We start from the raw sequence: 14335 nt of genomic DNA, 5'->3' as shown, positions 1-14335 counted from the left end.
GAGAAAATATTTGCAAATGAAGCAACTGACAAAGGATTAATCTCCAAAATATACAAGCAGCTCATGCAACTCAATATCAAAATAACAAACAATCCAATCCAAAAATGGGTGGAAGACCTAAACAGACATTTCTCCAAAGAAGACATACAGATTGCCAACAAACACATGAAAGGATGCTCAGCATCACTATTCTTTAGAGAACTGCAAATCAAAACCACAATGAGGTATCATCTCACACCAGTCAGAATGGCCATCATCAAAAAGCTACAAACTATAAATGCTGGAGAGGGTGTGGAGAAAAGGGAACCCTCTTGCACTATTGGTGGGAATGTAAATTGATACAGCCACTATGGAGAACAGTATGGGGGTCCTTAAAAAACTAAAAATAAAACTATCATATGACCCAGCAGTCCCACTACTGGGCATATACCCTGAGAAAACTATAATTCAAAAAGAGACACGTACCACAATGTTCATTGCAGCACTATTTACAATAGCCAGGACATGGAAACAACCTAAATGCCCATCGACAGACGAATGGATAAAGAAGATGTGGCACATATATACAATGGAATATTACTCAGCCATAAAAAGAAACGAAATTGAGTTATTTGTAGTGAGGTGGTTGGACCTAGAGTCTGTCATACGTAGTGAAGTAAGTCAGAAAGAGAAAAACAAATACTGTATGCTAACACATATATGTGGAATCAAAAAAAAACCGAAAAAGGTTCTGATGAACCTAGAGACAGGACATTTATAAAGACGCAGACATAGAGAATGGACTTGAGGACACGTGAAGGGGAAGAGTAAGCTGGGATGAAATGAGAGAGTAGCATTGACATATATACACTACCAAATGAAAAATAGATAGCTAGTGGGAAGCAGCTGCATAGCACAGGGAGATCAGCTTGGTGCTTCATGACCACCTAGAGGGTTGGCGAGTGAGGGTGGTAGGGAGGTGCAAAAGGGAGGGGAAATGGGGATATATGTATACATATAGCTGATTCACTTTGTTATACAGCAGAAACTACCACAACATTGTAAAGCAATTCTACTCTAGTAAAGATGTTTAAAAAATAAATAAATAAAGGCACACCCGTGACTCTCTGAAGCCTGTTTTTCACTCCAGACTTAATCAGTGCTGCTTTGTGTATTTTAAGGCTGCTCAGGGATAACACCCTTAAGATTTCTAGAATTCCTTTTTTATTTGAGAGATTCTTTCAGGCTACACCTGAATTATATGAAATGTTTTCACAAAGATCTTGTAGCTACATCCTTCATTTTATATTTATGTTGAGGCCATCTTTCTGACAAAGCTCTGGATTTGATCTTTCACTGGTTTGAGAGGCTGGAGTTGAGAAATTATTTTCTATCGCAAGTCCTGGTGCCTCTCTATTCCTTTTCTTTACTTTCAAAATCATCAGTTCTTTATTTAGCATGTCTCTTTCTTGTAGTGCCTTATCAGATACAGCTATTAAGAGTCAAGTGACACTTTAACATTCTGCCTACAAATCTTATTACTCATATACAAAAGTTTATTAGGTACATTCTCTATCAACCAAGTATACTCAGGTGATAGTTTTACCAACTGCTTCTCTCTGTATAGCAGGGAGAGCCCTTTTCCTAGCCTCCTGTAGCCATTCTTTCAGTGCCTTTCCGGATTCCATCTGCCACCAGTATCAAAGTCAAGGCCACATATTTTAGGTTTTTGTTACCGCACAACTTATTTCTCTTTCCTCCCATGTTTCTCTCAACTCTCTCAAGCAAGAGAGAGATTTTATTCTCAGGGTGGTTGCAGGGTTCTAAGAGAGGAAGCAGAAATATTCAAGTGTTTTTTCAAACCTCAGCTGACTTCAGGTCTCCTAACATCCTATTGGCCAAAGCAAGTCACATGGACAAGCCCAGACTCTAGGGATCAAGAAATAAGCCCCACCCCTCTATTGAGAGAAATTGCAAAGTTACAGAGCAAAGCGTGTGGATATAGATAGGTTATTTATTGGAATAATTAATAAACCATTCAACCACAGATATTTCAGTTAACCTTCTTTAACAAATTAGACAGTATTTACATGTAATGAAGGGACCCAACCTGAGTTAATCACTTTTAGTATGCAATTCAGTATGCAGTGTTTGAATCGTAAAATTTAATTTTTACCATGTTACATACCATCTCTCTTAGAAGCACATGGTTTCAAATGGGTCTTGCCTACCTTACCTGTAAATCTAAATAGTATGGTGACTTTACCAAAGGAAGATGAGTGGGGTATGTGAAATAGTACAGTTCACTGCCTAAGGCAAGAAAATTCAATATCTGTTTCTTTATTCCTCAGGTGATATTTGTGATCACAATCCGTGTGAAAATGGAGGTATCTGTGTGTCAGGATTGTCTGATGATTCCTTTTCCTGCAAGTGCCCAGATGGTTTCACAGATCCCAATTGTTCTAGTGTTGTGGAGGTTGGTAAGTGTAAGATTTAAGCATTTCAATAGTTATCCTCTTTGTTTTCATGAGTGACTAACAAATTTGGCTGTCAGTGCATTATGGGTACTCTGTATAAGATTCTTGCGTGTTGCTAATTAGTTAACTCCTCTGTAGGCCTCTCAAGTTTAACATTTTTATTTTATATTTAAAGTATATTTTTATTCATAGTGCTCTCAAAAAATTTAAAAATATATTTTAGTGATTAACATTATACTTTAAAGGCACTACATGTACTACTTGAATATAATAAATTTATTTTTCTAATATTAATATACATTTAAATTTTATTTTCACTGGAAAGCAATTCCCAAGTCAATTTATTCAAGTTAGATAGTCACTCTGAATAAAATAGAACTTATTTTAGTGATTGAAAATATTCATCAGTATTTTGTAGCTGTTCTAATCATAACTTTTCTAAGACTATAAATACATGATGAAAGAAAAAATATTCCAGCTGCATTGTTCTTCAAAGTCTCAAAAACACGCTTGGCAGATATTAGTCAGTGATCACATTTCAAAATGTTTTTCATCTGTGAAGTACTTCATTGGCATGTATAGTTGTGGATTCAGGGTAGCTTCCATAATTTCCAAATAGTTCTCCATTAAGAAGATATCGGTACTTTAAATAACTTAACACTACATAAATTTGTATAGAGATTTTTTTCTCTGTTTAAAAGTAATACCATGGTTAAGTTGGAAGAAAATTTTTTTCATGTCAATACAAAGAAGAAAAAAGTGAACTATATCTGTTCAATATAGGAAAACCAAACATGTATTGGATTAAAGTTCAGTCAGCCAGCATAAACCTTGGAAAAGTCAGAGATGTCCATAGTTTTTCAAAAATAGTTTTGAAGAAGAAAAGTAGTTCTGTCTACAGGAAGGGATCAGTGTGAGTTACTCACCATTGTATCTAATGCACCTAACTAGTTCCTTTATGTGTAGTAGGAGCCCAATACCCAATAACTTGGTTGAATGAATGAAAGAATAATTAAATAAAACCACTAACTAGCCATTTTTGGCCACTATTAATTGCATTTTAGTGTGCTTTATTTTTTAAATGTGTTTTACTTTTATTTTTATGTCACATTGGTATGAATGTATTACATTCAAAAAAGTTAATTATATTATTGCTGAAAAGTACTATGTTCATTTGATTCATTTCAAAGACAATTCTCTTTTAAGGCTTTTATTAACTTGCTGCTATTTTAGGGGATTTGATTCAGTGCCATAGAAATAAAACTGTTGTAACCACTTTGACCAAGTCTCCAAATATGTACAGTGAGTTTCAGAGTTTAATATGAGAATTCTATCCTCACAAAAGTCTATATCTCTGAAGAAAATTAGAATGATAAATATTCCCAACAGGAATATATGAATAGAATAAAAATTTAGAGTTATATTTTAAGCCCACTGACCCCAAATCGGCAGTGCCTTAGATTTGTAGTATATAATGTTTTTGTTGCTACTTTGTAAGGGCCAAATCTGGAACTGAAGAGGCAAATGTGTTTAAATAATTAAGAAACCAGTATCTTTATAGAATTTTGAACTAAATACTTGAATACTTCGGGCCATAGTTTTAAACATTAATTCAACATTTGTCATTTTATCAGAAGAATGATACTATAGGCTGCAACACTTTAAAATCTAAACATACTGCCATATTCCTCTTAGTTCAATGAGACTGAGAAATCAAGTGCTTATAGAATTAAGTTTTACTTAGATTCATTATTCTCTGTTATTAAAACACCTCACATTTCTTCTACCTCTTTGTTAACTCTTGCATATAATCAGGGAATACTAAGTATTTATTGAATAAAAATACTTACTAGCAATGCCTTTAATATCTAGACTACCTTATTTTTTTCGTGTCTTTAAAACTAATTATTGGTACAAATATATGAACGTTAGATCATTAAAGACAATCCTGCCTTTTTAATTTAAAAAAATCTACCACTTTTCTGGAACATTTCTGGGACATTGCTGTTGTTGTTTCCCTGCTGTTGGGTAGCACCAGTGCAGAAGAGCAGAGTGTAGTACTAGAATTTTATACCAGAAAAACCTCAAAAGCTATAGGTATTTTGATGTGATATCATAAAAGACAAAAGAGTTGAACTGTCACCATTGCTGTATTTTTACTTTAACATTAATCCTTGCAAAGATGGAGATATGCTGCTAGCCTTTTGAACCATATATATTTTGTGATCATATGAAGTTCTAAATCACCTTATTAAAACTTGCATTTTGATCTAACTTTAAAAATTATTATTACTCTATTTATTCTACAAACAAAAATATACTCTATTGTAGTGCATTTGGAGAGGGGAATTTCAAACATATGCCACTCAGAGATAAAAGTTGATTCTTGATTTTACCTCAAACTTCATTACTTTGCAGTAGCCTTATTATAAGTTCTTGACGCTACTTATTTCAAAGAGAGCCTCATCCATTTTTGGACTTTTACTCTTCCCTCTCAAAGCATCTAGTGTCAGGTAAGCACAAAACACTTTACTCCCTTTGTGACCAATCCTCACATCACTTACATTCCTATGCTACCTGTGGAAGTTTGGAGAAATTAACTTGCTCAGATTTGTGAACTTCATTCACTAGGCAGCATTGCTCTTCTTTGTACTTAATTCCTGATCTGGCTGTGTACTCCAATATCCATACTTTATCTCTCTCTATCACTCCCTGTCTCTTTGTCTGCCCCCCCAGCACACACACACATCCCTATTATACAGACATACCTATAGACCATGATGTTCTTAGCCTCTTAGAGTTATGAAAACTCCCTTCTGATATCCACAAAAGGCTATAGGAAAGCACCTCTATGAACAAAGGAAAGGAAAAAAGCCTAGTTAGCATCCTCTGATTTGAAGACATCAGCCAGATTTACCAGTGTTTGCATAGACGTGCAGTGGACAATGCCACCTTCTCCAGGGGACTGCTAGATAAGCACCATGTGGTTAAGACCCTAATTACTTCCCAGTTACTTGCTCACGTTCTTGAATGGCACTGTGTAGTTTGGAGCCAAATATTGACACATTTATTTCACAGAAAAATTTCTATTACTAGTGAACATTCTAACATTCATATATGGAAACCTTGGGAATTATTAAATTGTCCAAGTGCCATGGTATAATTCTCCTCTGTATGCTATCAGAGTAATTCTGTAAACTAATAACAAATATAAATTTTAAAACTCAATTACATAGTATATTAATGCAACCAAAGAGGACAGAGTAAGTGATTGACTTTAAAAAAAAATAAAATCTTAGTTTTCATTTATTCTTAAACAAATACTTATTTAGCACTGACTAAGTAGTAGTTACCTAATGGTAGAGATGCATTGGTAAACAAATTTACCAGAATTACTGTTTATCTAGGAAAGCAGATAAATAAATATGTAGATAAATATGATGGGTATTGTGATAGGAGAAGTAGATGGAGCCATTAGAATATAAAGCAGGTGTCCTCTTTTAAGCTAGGTATCAGAGAATGCATGCCTACCTGAAAAAAATAATATTTTGACATAATTCTAAAAAATAATTTTAATCTACCAGGCAGAAAGCTAAAAGTATTCCAGACAGAGGAAATAATTTTTAGGAAAACCAGGATATAAGAAAAGTCATAATTCCATGAACTGAAATAAATTTACTGTGGCTTAAAAGGGGAGAGACATGATGGCCATTAATGAGTCTGGAGATGGTGATGGTGGCAGATTCTGCAGGGTTGCATGATGTTTTGTGGAATTTGGACTTCATTCTAAGAGTAATAGAGAGGATTTGTACTTTTAGAATATCACTGGCACTGCAATATGGGGAAAAAATTAGAGCAGAGTATGGCAGGGGACAATTTGTAGGCTACTGCAGAGACCAGGTCAGACTTGATGATCTTAGCCTGGGTCAGTGTAGTAACAAAGAGGATGGAGAGGAGAGAGTCAGTAAGTATTTAAAGGATACAACAGATAAATTTTCATGACTTATGGGGTTACTGGATAAAAGGAGTTTGCATAAAGGGAGGAGTAAAGAAGAAACATCTCAAATTTCTGGCCTGAGCAACTTGGGTCCATTTACTGAGACAGTGAAAATTGAGGATACACTGGATTGGAAGGCAGAAAATGAGTTGAGTATTTCACATACTGAATTTGAGGAATCTGCTAGACATTCGTAAAGAAGTCCGGCATAGATTTGGAAGTCATAATTATACAGACAGTGATTTAAGCTCAGGGACTGTATGAATCTGTCCAGAAGCAGAATAACTTGTGAAAAGAAGAGAAGACCAAGAAATGGAAACTGATGAGAGGTTCATCAACAATTAAGCAATAGGTAGAGAAAGTAAAAGCTATAAAGAAGACTGAGAAGGAGTAGTTGGGGAGATAGAAGAGAAACCAGGAAAGGGTTGTGCCCCAAAAGTTAAGGGTAGACAGGAATGGGTGGTCAGCAATGTCAAATACTGTGGAGAAGTTGACCAAGGTAAATACTTACATTGATTACATGTGACTTATGGATGATCTTGCCAAGATCAATTTTGCTGGAGTTGTGAGGAAAGAGCTAGGCTGTGGCACATGGAAGATTTAGAGGAAATTTTTTAAAAAGTAGGAATACAAGGGAACTCCCTCAACTTGATAAAGAATATCTATAAAAAACCTACAGCTACCATCATACTTAATGATGAGAAATTCAAAGCTTTCCCACTAAGATCAGAAACAAGGCAAGGATGGCCCCTCCCACCACTCCATTTTAATATTGTACTGGAAGTGCTATCTAATGCAGTAAGACAAGTAAAGGAAATAAAAATATACAGATTGGAAAGGAAGAAATAAAGCTGTTTTTTTTTCACAGATGACATAATCATTTAGAAAATCCTAGAGTCAACAAAAAAAAATCCTCCTGGAACTAATGAGGATTTATAGCAAAGTTGCAGGATGCAAGGTTAATATACAAAAGTAAATCATCTTCCTATGTAACCGCAATGAACAAGTGGAATTTGAAATTAAAAAACATAGTAATATTTACATTAGCACCCACAAAAATTAAATAATTAGGTATTTAAAACTCTGATGAATGAAATCAAAGAAGAGCTAAATAAGTGGAGAGGTATTGGTGTTCATGGATAGGGAGACTTAGTATTGTCAAGATGTCAGTTTTTCCCAAATTGATCTATAGATTCAAGCAATCCCAATCAACATCTCAAGAAGTTATTTTGTACATATCAACAAACTGATTCAAGAGCTTGTATGGAGAGGCAAGAGATACAGAATAGCCAGCAGAATATTAGAGGAGAAGAGCAAAGTTGGAGGAATGATAATACCTGACTTCAAGACTTACTGTAATGCTATAGTACTCAAGACAGTGTGGTATCAAGAAACAATAGACAAATAGATCAATGGAACAGAATGGAGAGTTCAGAAATAGATATATAGTAATATAGTCAACTGGTCATTGACAAAGGAACAAAGGCAATACAATGGAGCAAAGGGAGTCTTCTCTACAAATGGTGCTGGAACAACTGGACATTCCCATGCAAAAAAAATGAATATAGACATAGATGCCCTTCACAGAAAGTTAATTCAAAATGGACCACATATGTGTGTGTGTATATATATATGTGTGTGTGTGTGTGTATAATATGTATAACTTAATCACTTTGCTGTACAGCAGAAATTAACTCAGCACTATAAATCAACTATACTTCAATTTAAAAAAATGGATCATAGACCTAAATGTAAAGTGCAAAACTATAAAACCCCTAGGAAATAACATGAGAGAGAATCTAGAAGACTTTGAGTATGAAGATAACTTTTCTAATACAACACCAAAGACATAATCCATGAAAGAAAGAATTCATAAGCTGGGCTTTATCAAACTTCTGCTCTGTGGAAGACAGTGTCAAGAGAATGAGAAGGTAAGCCACAAACTGGGAGAGTATATTTGGAAAAAACATAGCTGTTCTCCAAAAAAAATCTTGGCTCTTCTCGAAAATATACAAAGAACTCTTAAAACTCAACAATAAGAAAGCAAGCAGCTTGATTTAAAAAATGAGTCAAAAGCCTTAAAAAACACCTCACCAAAGAAGACATACAGATGGCAGATAAACATATGAAAAGATGTCCCACACCATGTGTCGTCAGGGAAATGCAAATTAAAACAACGAGATACCACTACACACCTATCAGAATGACCAAAATCTAGAACACTGATAACACCAAATGCTGGAAAGCATGTAGAGCAGTAGAAACTCTCATTCATTGCTGGTGAGAATGCAAAAATGGTGCAGCCATTTTGGGAAATAGTTTGGCAGTTTCTTACAAAGCAAAACATACTCTTACCATGTGATCCAGCTATCATGCTCCTTGGTATTTACCAAAAGAAGTTGGAAACTTATGTCCATGCAAAAACGTACACACGGATGCTTATAGCAGTTTTATCTGTAACTGACAAAACTTGGAAGCAACCAAGATGTCCTTCAGTATGTGAATACATAAACTGTGGTACATCCAGACAATGGAGTATTATTCAGCTCTTTAAAAAATGAACTATCAAATCATGACCAGACATGGAGGAAGCTTAAATGCATACGACTAAGTGAAAACAGCCAGTTTGAAAAGACTACATACTGTATGAATCCAACTCTATGACCTTCTGGGAAAGGCAGAACTGGGGACAGTAAAAAGATCAGTGGATGCTGGGACAGGGTGGTAGGGATGAATAGCAATAGAGCAAAGATTTTAGGGCAATGAAAATACTCTATATGATACTGTAACATTGGATACATGTTACTATGCACTTGTCCAAACCTATGCAATGTACAACACCAAGAGTAAGCCCTAATGCAACCTATAGACTTTGGATGATTATGATGGGTAAATGTACATTCATCAGTTGTAGCAAATGTACCATTTTGGTGGGGAGTGGTGATAATGGGAGAGGTGCTTGTGCAAGGTCAGAGACCATATGGGAAATCTCTATACCTTCCTCTATTTTGCTGTGAATCTAAAACTGCTGTAAAATGTAGTCTTTAATTTTTAAAAATGACTATAACAAACATTCATCAGTTTATTCATTTGTTTGCCCATCCATCAAATATTTAGCGAGCACATACTACGTGTTAGACACTCTTCCTGGCAGTGAGGATATGACCATTAAAAAAGAGGCTTTGCCTTCACAAATCTTCTAGTCAAAAGGGGAACTAGACAGTAAACCACTACACTTATCATGGTAAGCTCTATTTAAAAAATAAAGACAAGTGTGAGGTAGAATAAAAGGAGGTTATTTTTGGATAGGACTATTAGGAAAGACTGAAAGGTTGATGTTTGAACAGAGAGAAGAGCTGAGATACCTTCATTGCATACAGATGGCAGAGTGACGACAGTAACTAAAGAGGAATTTGGGCCAAGGGGGTTTTTCCTTTAAAATAGAACTATAATGGCATTATGATTCAGAAATATGATATAAAACCTAAGCTTGTGTTTTACTAAGAATAAACTAAATCAGATGACTCATATAGATATTTTAATGATATTTAGCATACGCTTAACCTATTAAAACTATCAGTCTGACAACAGAGGACATAAACATTGGAATTTTGTAGTAATTTAAAATCCATCATCACTTTTAGAAAGAATTCAAAGTACCTGTGTTTCTGAGAGTAGTTCAGTACAGGGAAATGAAGCATATTATTTCATTTCTAGTTCTTCCTCTTTATCCTGTCTGTCATTTCATTGGCTTCTAATCAGGTTTTCTCATTTAGAAAAAAATTAATAAACATGAAGGTGCTTTATCCTGTTCTGTCTTCTCCTGTCCTCTTCTATGGTTCTACATTGAAACTTATTTCCCTTCGGTAATTGGTATCCATTTTCTAACATGAATTCGGGTTCTTTTAAATTTGTGGCCCTCAGCTCTCCTCACTGCTAATCTATCCTTCTGCTTCCATTTCGTTATGAGAAATTGGTTACATTTGCCCCAGAAACACGAAGTATCTCGTAAAAATTAAAAAAAAAAAAATACACACCAATTTCCACTGTACGTCTTGCACCATGCATAACCATATTCATGTTTATCTTTTAGAAGACGACCAGTGTCAGAATTTCAAGTATTGTAGTAGAGACTGAGTCTGTCTAAAAGACTTCTTGTTAGTGAGCATGAAATATCAGAATATTGATAAGCTTTAAGTAGATCTCTTGGGTAGAGTGAGGCTACTTTTAGATTTCTGAACTTTGGTTACCAAATGAGACATTTGGTAAATTTCAGTTAAATTATTCATATATTAGATGAAATTATGAGTAATTGTCAGTTTTTTTTTCCCCTTAAGATTACTTCTTGGACTAAGGAAAGGTAGCTCATGATTGAATCCATATTTCTAGAAATTATCATAATGAGAGTTATTCTGCATACACTAGAATAGTTTCTCAAAAGCTGCTAGCCCATGGATGATAGCTTGGAAATTTCTCGGTCAATAAGAGTCAAAGGCATTTATTTTCAGAGTTAAGTTTACTTACTTTTTTGTTAATAAAAATGATTAAATATGTGTTCTTACAAATAGAATTATACACTTAAGATGACAGAATTAATAATTTAAGGGAAATGTTTTACCATTTATTTTGCATATATTATAGAAAAATAATTTTGTTTTATATATATTTAAATTTCTATAACATAGCTTATAAACCAGCTTATTAATTTTAAAGTGGTTCTAATTTACTGTTAATTATAATAATCAGAGTTTGTTAGCTTGCAATTCCAAGCCCTAACATTTATATACTAACCTCAGAAAACACATATATAACATCAAAGGACTTCAGAAAATATCAAGTACAGAAATCCTCTCTTGCCCAGTCAAAAGATGAGTGCCAATTTGTGGTAAGGCTTTTACTTTCAGGAAAAGACAATGTAACAAATTAATTCTTTTTTGATGTGTACCATTTAAACCGGAATAAATACTTCGTGAATGAAGGGATAGTAGATGTGTATCATTAAGTTTTTTCTGCTTAACAAATCGCAAATTTAGTGGCTTTAAACAACAACAATTCATCTCACAATTCTGAAAGTCACTTAAGTGGTATTCTGGTTCACTGGTACTGGATAGTTGAAGATGGCTTGGCTAGTATGGCTTGTCTCTGATAGATCAAGCTTCCTTACATAGTGGTGGTGGGAAGGTCCCAAGAGCAGTGAGAAAGATCAAGTCACAATTAAAAGCACTTATCAAACCTCAGCCTGTGTCACATTAGCTAACGACAGTTTTGATAGGAGGATTTGCCGCTTCATATTGCAAAGGCAAGGATGCAAGAAGGGGAAGAATTTATAGCCAGTTTTATAATTTACCATAGAATGTTAGTTGCTTTTCTCTTTATTTGATTTTTTAAGTTTTTATTGGCAGTGCAAAAAGTTGGTAAACATATAGATATGTTTGTGGATATTTATTTTTATGTTACTAGCTATGAATACAAAAATTTTAGTAACACTGATTTTTATCAAAAAAAATCCTCTATTTTTTATAAGGAAGGAAAAAGTAAAAACTCTTTTAAAAGGAAAAGTTTGATTATTTTCTGTTTATTTTAAGGAAATACATTGAAGAAATTAGAAAAGTGAAAATGCAAAGTGACATTAATTTTTCCTTTTATTCAGATTCCAAATGGAGTGGCATGAAGTCGCTTGTGGCACTACCAAAATGTACAATTCTGCATATTTATGAAAATTACTATTTTAAAGTGATAGGCTAAATGACATATTTAGCATTAAACTCTGGGAAATTTTTCTCTTCCAATTTAATGGAAAAGAGGTCTACAGGAGACTTGCAAATGACTTATAAAATAGAGAAAACATGCCCAACAATCTTTAAAACCTTCTATACTGTTACTTGGTTTTATCTTCTTCATTGATTTTTCACCATTAATCTATTGCTTGATTTTAACAATTATAGCTATTGTTTGTTTCCTTTCAATTGAATTAAGTACCCATCAACCCACTGTATCCTAAACAGAGCAAGTCATTAAAAAAATAACATTGTTTTTAACCAATTGTGACAAGGTGTTAAAATCTTATCATTTCAGGGAAATTGACATGTTGCTGGAGAATGAACAAAATCTTCTTCCTATGATTACAATAGAAACAAGAAAATGAAAACATAATTTAGGTTGAGTTGCTAAATACCATTAACAGGAAGAAAAGTGAACAGTGTGTGCATTGTTTTTATCTTGACATAGCCAGCTATATTTAAGAATTTATATTTTACATAGAATTATTGATTTTATTACAAGAGTAATAAAGAAGAAAACTTAGGAAATATAAAATAAAAGAAGTAAATAAAAAGTATCATAATCCTAGGTTATATATACTTTCATTATCTTTTCTATCATTTACCTACATCTAAAGTTCTATCTATGTCTGAATCTATAGTCATATACAGTCATATAAAGAGTGATAGCAATTTAAATTGACACCTTTATACAGAATTGTCTACATGTGTTTATGTGTATACATATGTGTGCATAAAACATACTATACATAGCATATTCTTTGATGATTCTTTTTCACTTAGGATATGAAATTAAAATCTTTCCATTTCATAAAAAATTCTTTCCTGACATTATTTAAAATATCAGGCTAACATTCCATCACTTACCTTCATTTTATTCAGCCAGCCCCTATTTTTTTTTAACATCTTTATTGGAGTCTATTTGCTTTACAATGGTGTGTTAGTTTCTGCTGTATAACAAAGTGAATCAGCTATACGTATACATACATCCCCATATCTCCTCCCTCTTGCACCTCCCTCCCATCTTCCCTATCCCACCCCTCTAGGTGGACACAAAGCACCGAGCTGATCTCCCTGTGCCATGCAGCTGCTTCTCACTAGCTATCTATTTTACATTTGGTAGTGTATATATGTCCATGCCACTCTCTCACTTCATCCCAGCTTATCCTTGCCCCTCCCCATGTCCTCAAGTCCATTCTCTACATCTGCGTCTTCATTCCTGTCCTGCTCCTAGGTTCTTCAAAACCATTTTTTTCTTTTTTTTAGATTCCATATGTATTTGTTTTTCTCTTTCTGACTTACTTCACTCTGTATGACAGACTCTAGGTCCATCCTCCTCACAACAAATAACTCAATTTTGTTTCTTTTTATGGCTGAGTAATATTCCATTGTATATATGTGCCACATCTTCTTTATCCATTCAATCTGTCGATGGACACTTAGGTTGCTTCCATGTCCTGGCTATTGTAAATAGAGCTGCAATGAACATTTTGGTACATGACTCTTTTTGAATTATGGTTTTCTCAGGGTATATGCCCAGTAGTGGGTTTGCTGGGTCGTATGGTAGTTCTATTTTTAGTTTCTTAAGGAACCTCCATACTGTTCTCCATAGTGGCTGTATCAATTTACATTCCCACCAACAGTGCAAGAGGGTTCCCTTTTCTCCAGCATTTATTGTTTGTAGATTTTCTGATGATAGCCATTCTGACTGGTGTGAGATGATATCTCATTGTAGTTTTGATTTACATTTTTCTAATGATTAGTGATGTTGAGCATCCTTTCATGTGTTTGTTGGGAATCTGTATCAGCCCCTATTTTTGGACATATAAGTTACTTGCAAATTTCCTCTATTATAAAGATTTTGGTACATATTCTTCTAACTAAATTTTGTGTACATTCACCATTGTCTCCTTAGACTAAATTCTTAAAAGTAAATGGTTGGGATAAGAGTTATTTGAGAACCTTTACTATCATAAGTATTGTATAGGAAAGGTAAACAGTTTATCATGATGGCTTTTTTAATGAAAAAAAAGCTTAATGGGCTTAGATCTACTTAATCACAGTAATGTAGATTTGGAGTTATTTGATTTATATAATAAGAG

The 14335-nt window shown here is 34.1% G+C and overlaps 1 protein-coding gene across 2 annotated transcripts in view; it reads left to right on the top strand.

Annotated features, from left to right (window-relative positions):
- The window catches only part of EDIL3 (EGF like repeats and discoidin domains 3), a 429209-nt gene that overhangs the window by 132430 nt on the left and 282444 nt on the right, over positions 1-14335 (top strand). For both annotated transcript variants that reach the window (XM_059916719.1, XM_059916720.1), the window contains exon 2: positions 2331-2459. In XM_059916719.1, the coding sequence (XP_059772702.1) occupies positions 2331-2459 (129 nt within the window). The remainder of the gene's footprint in view (positions 1-2330; positions 2460-14335) is intronic.

Source organism: Balaenoptera ricei, chromosome 3 (genome assembly GCF_028023285.1).
Source record: "Balaenoptera ricei isolate mBalRic1 chromosome 3, mBalRic1.hap2, whole genome shotgun sequence".
NCBI lineage: Eukaryota > Metazoa > Chordata > Mammalia > Artiodactyla > Balaenopteridae > Balaenoptera > Balaenoptera ricei.
Note: the sequence above shows the minus strand (reverse complement) of the source record. Positions and strands in the feature narration are given on the sequence as shown.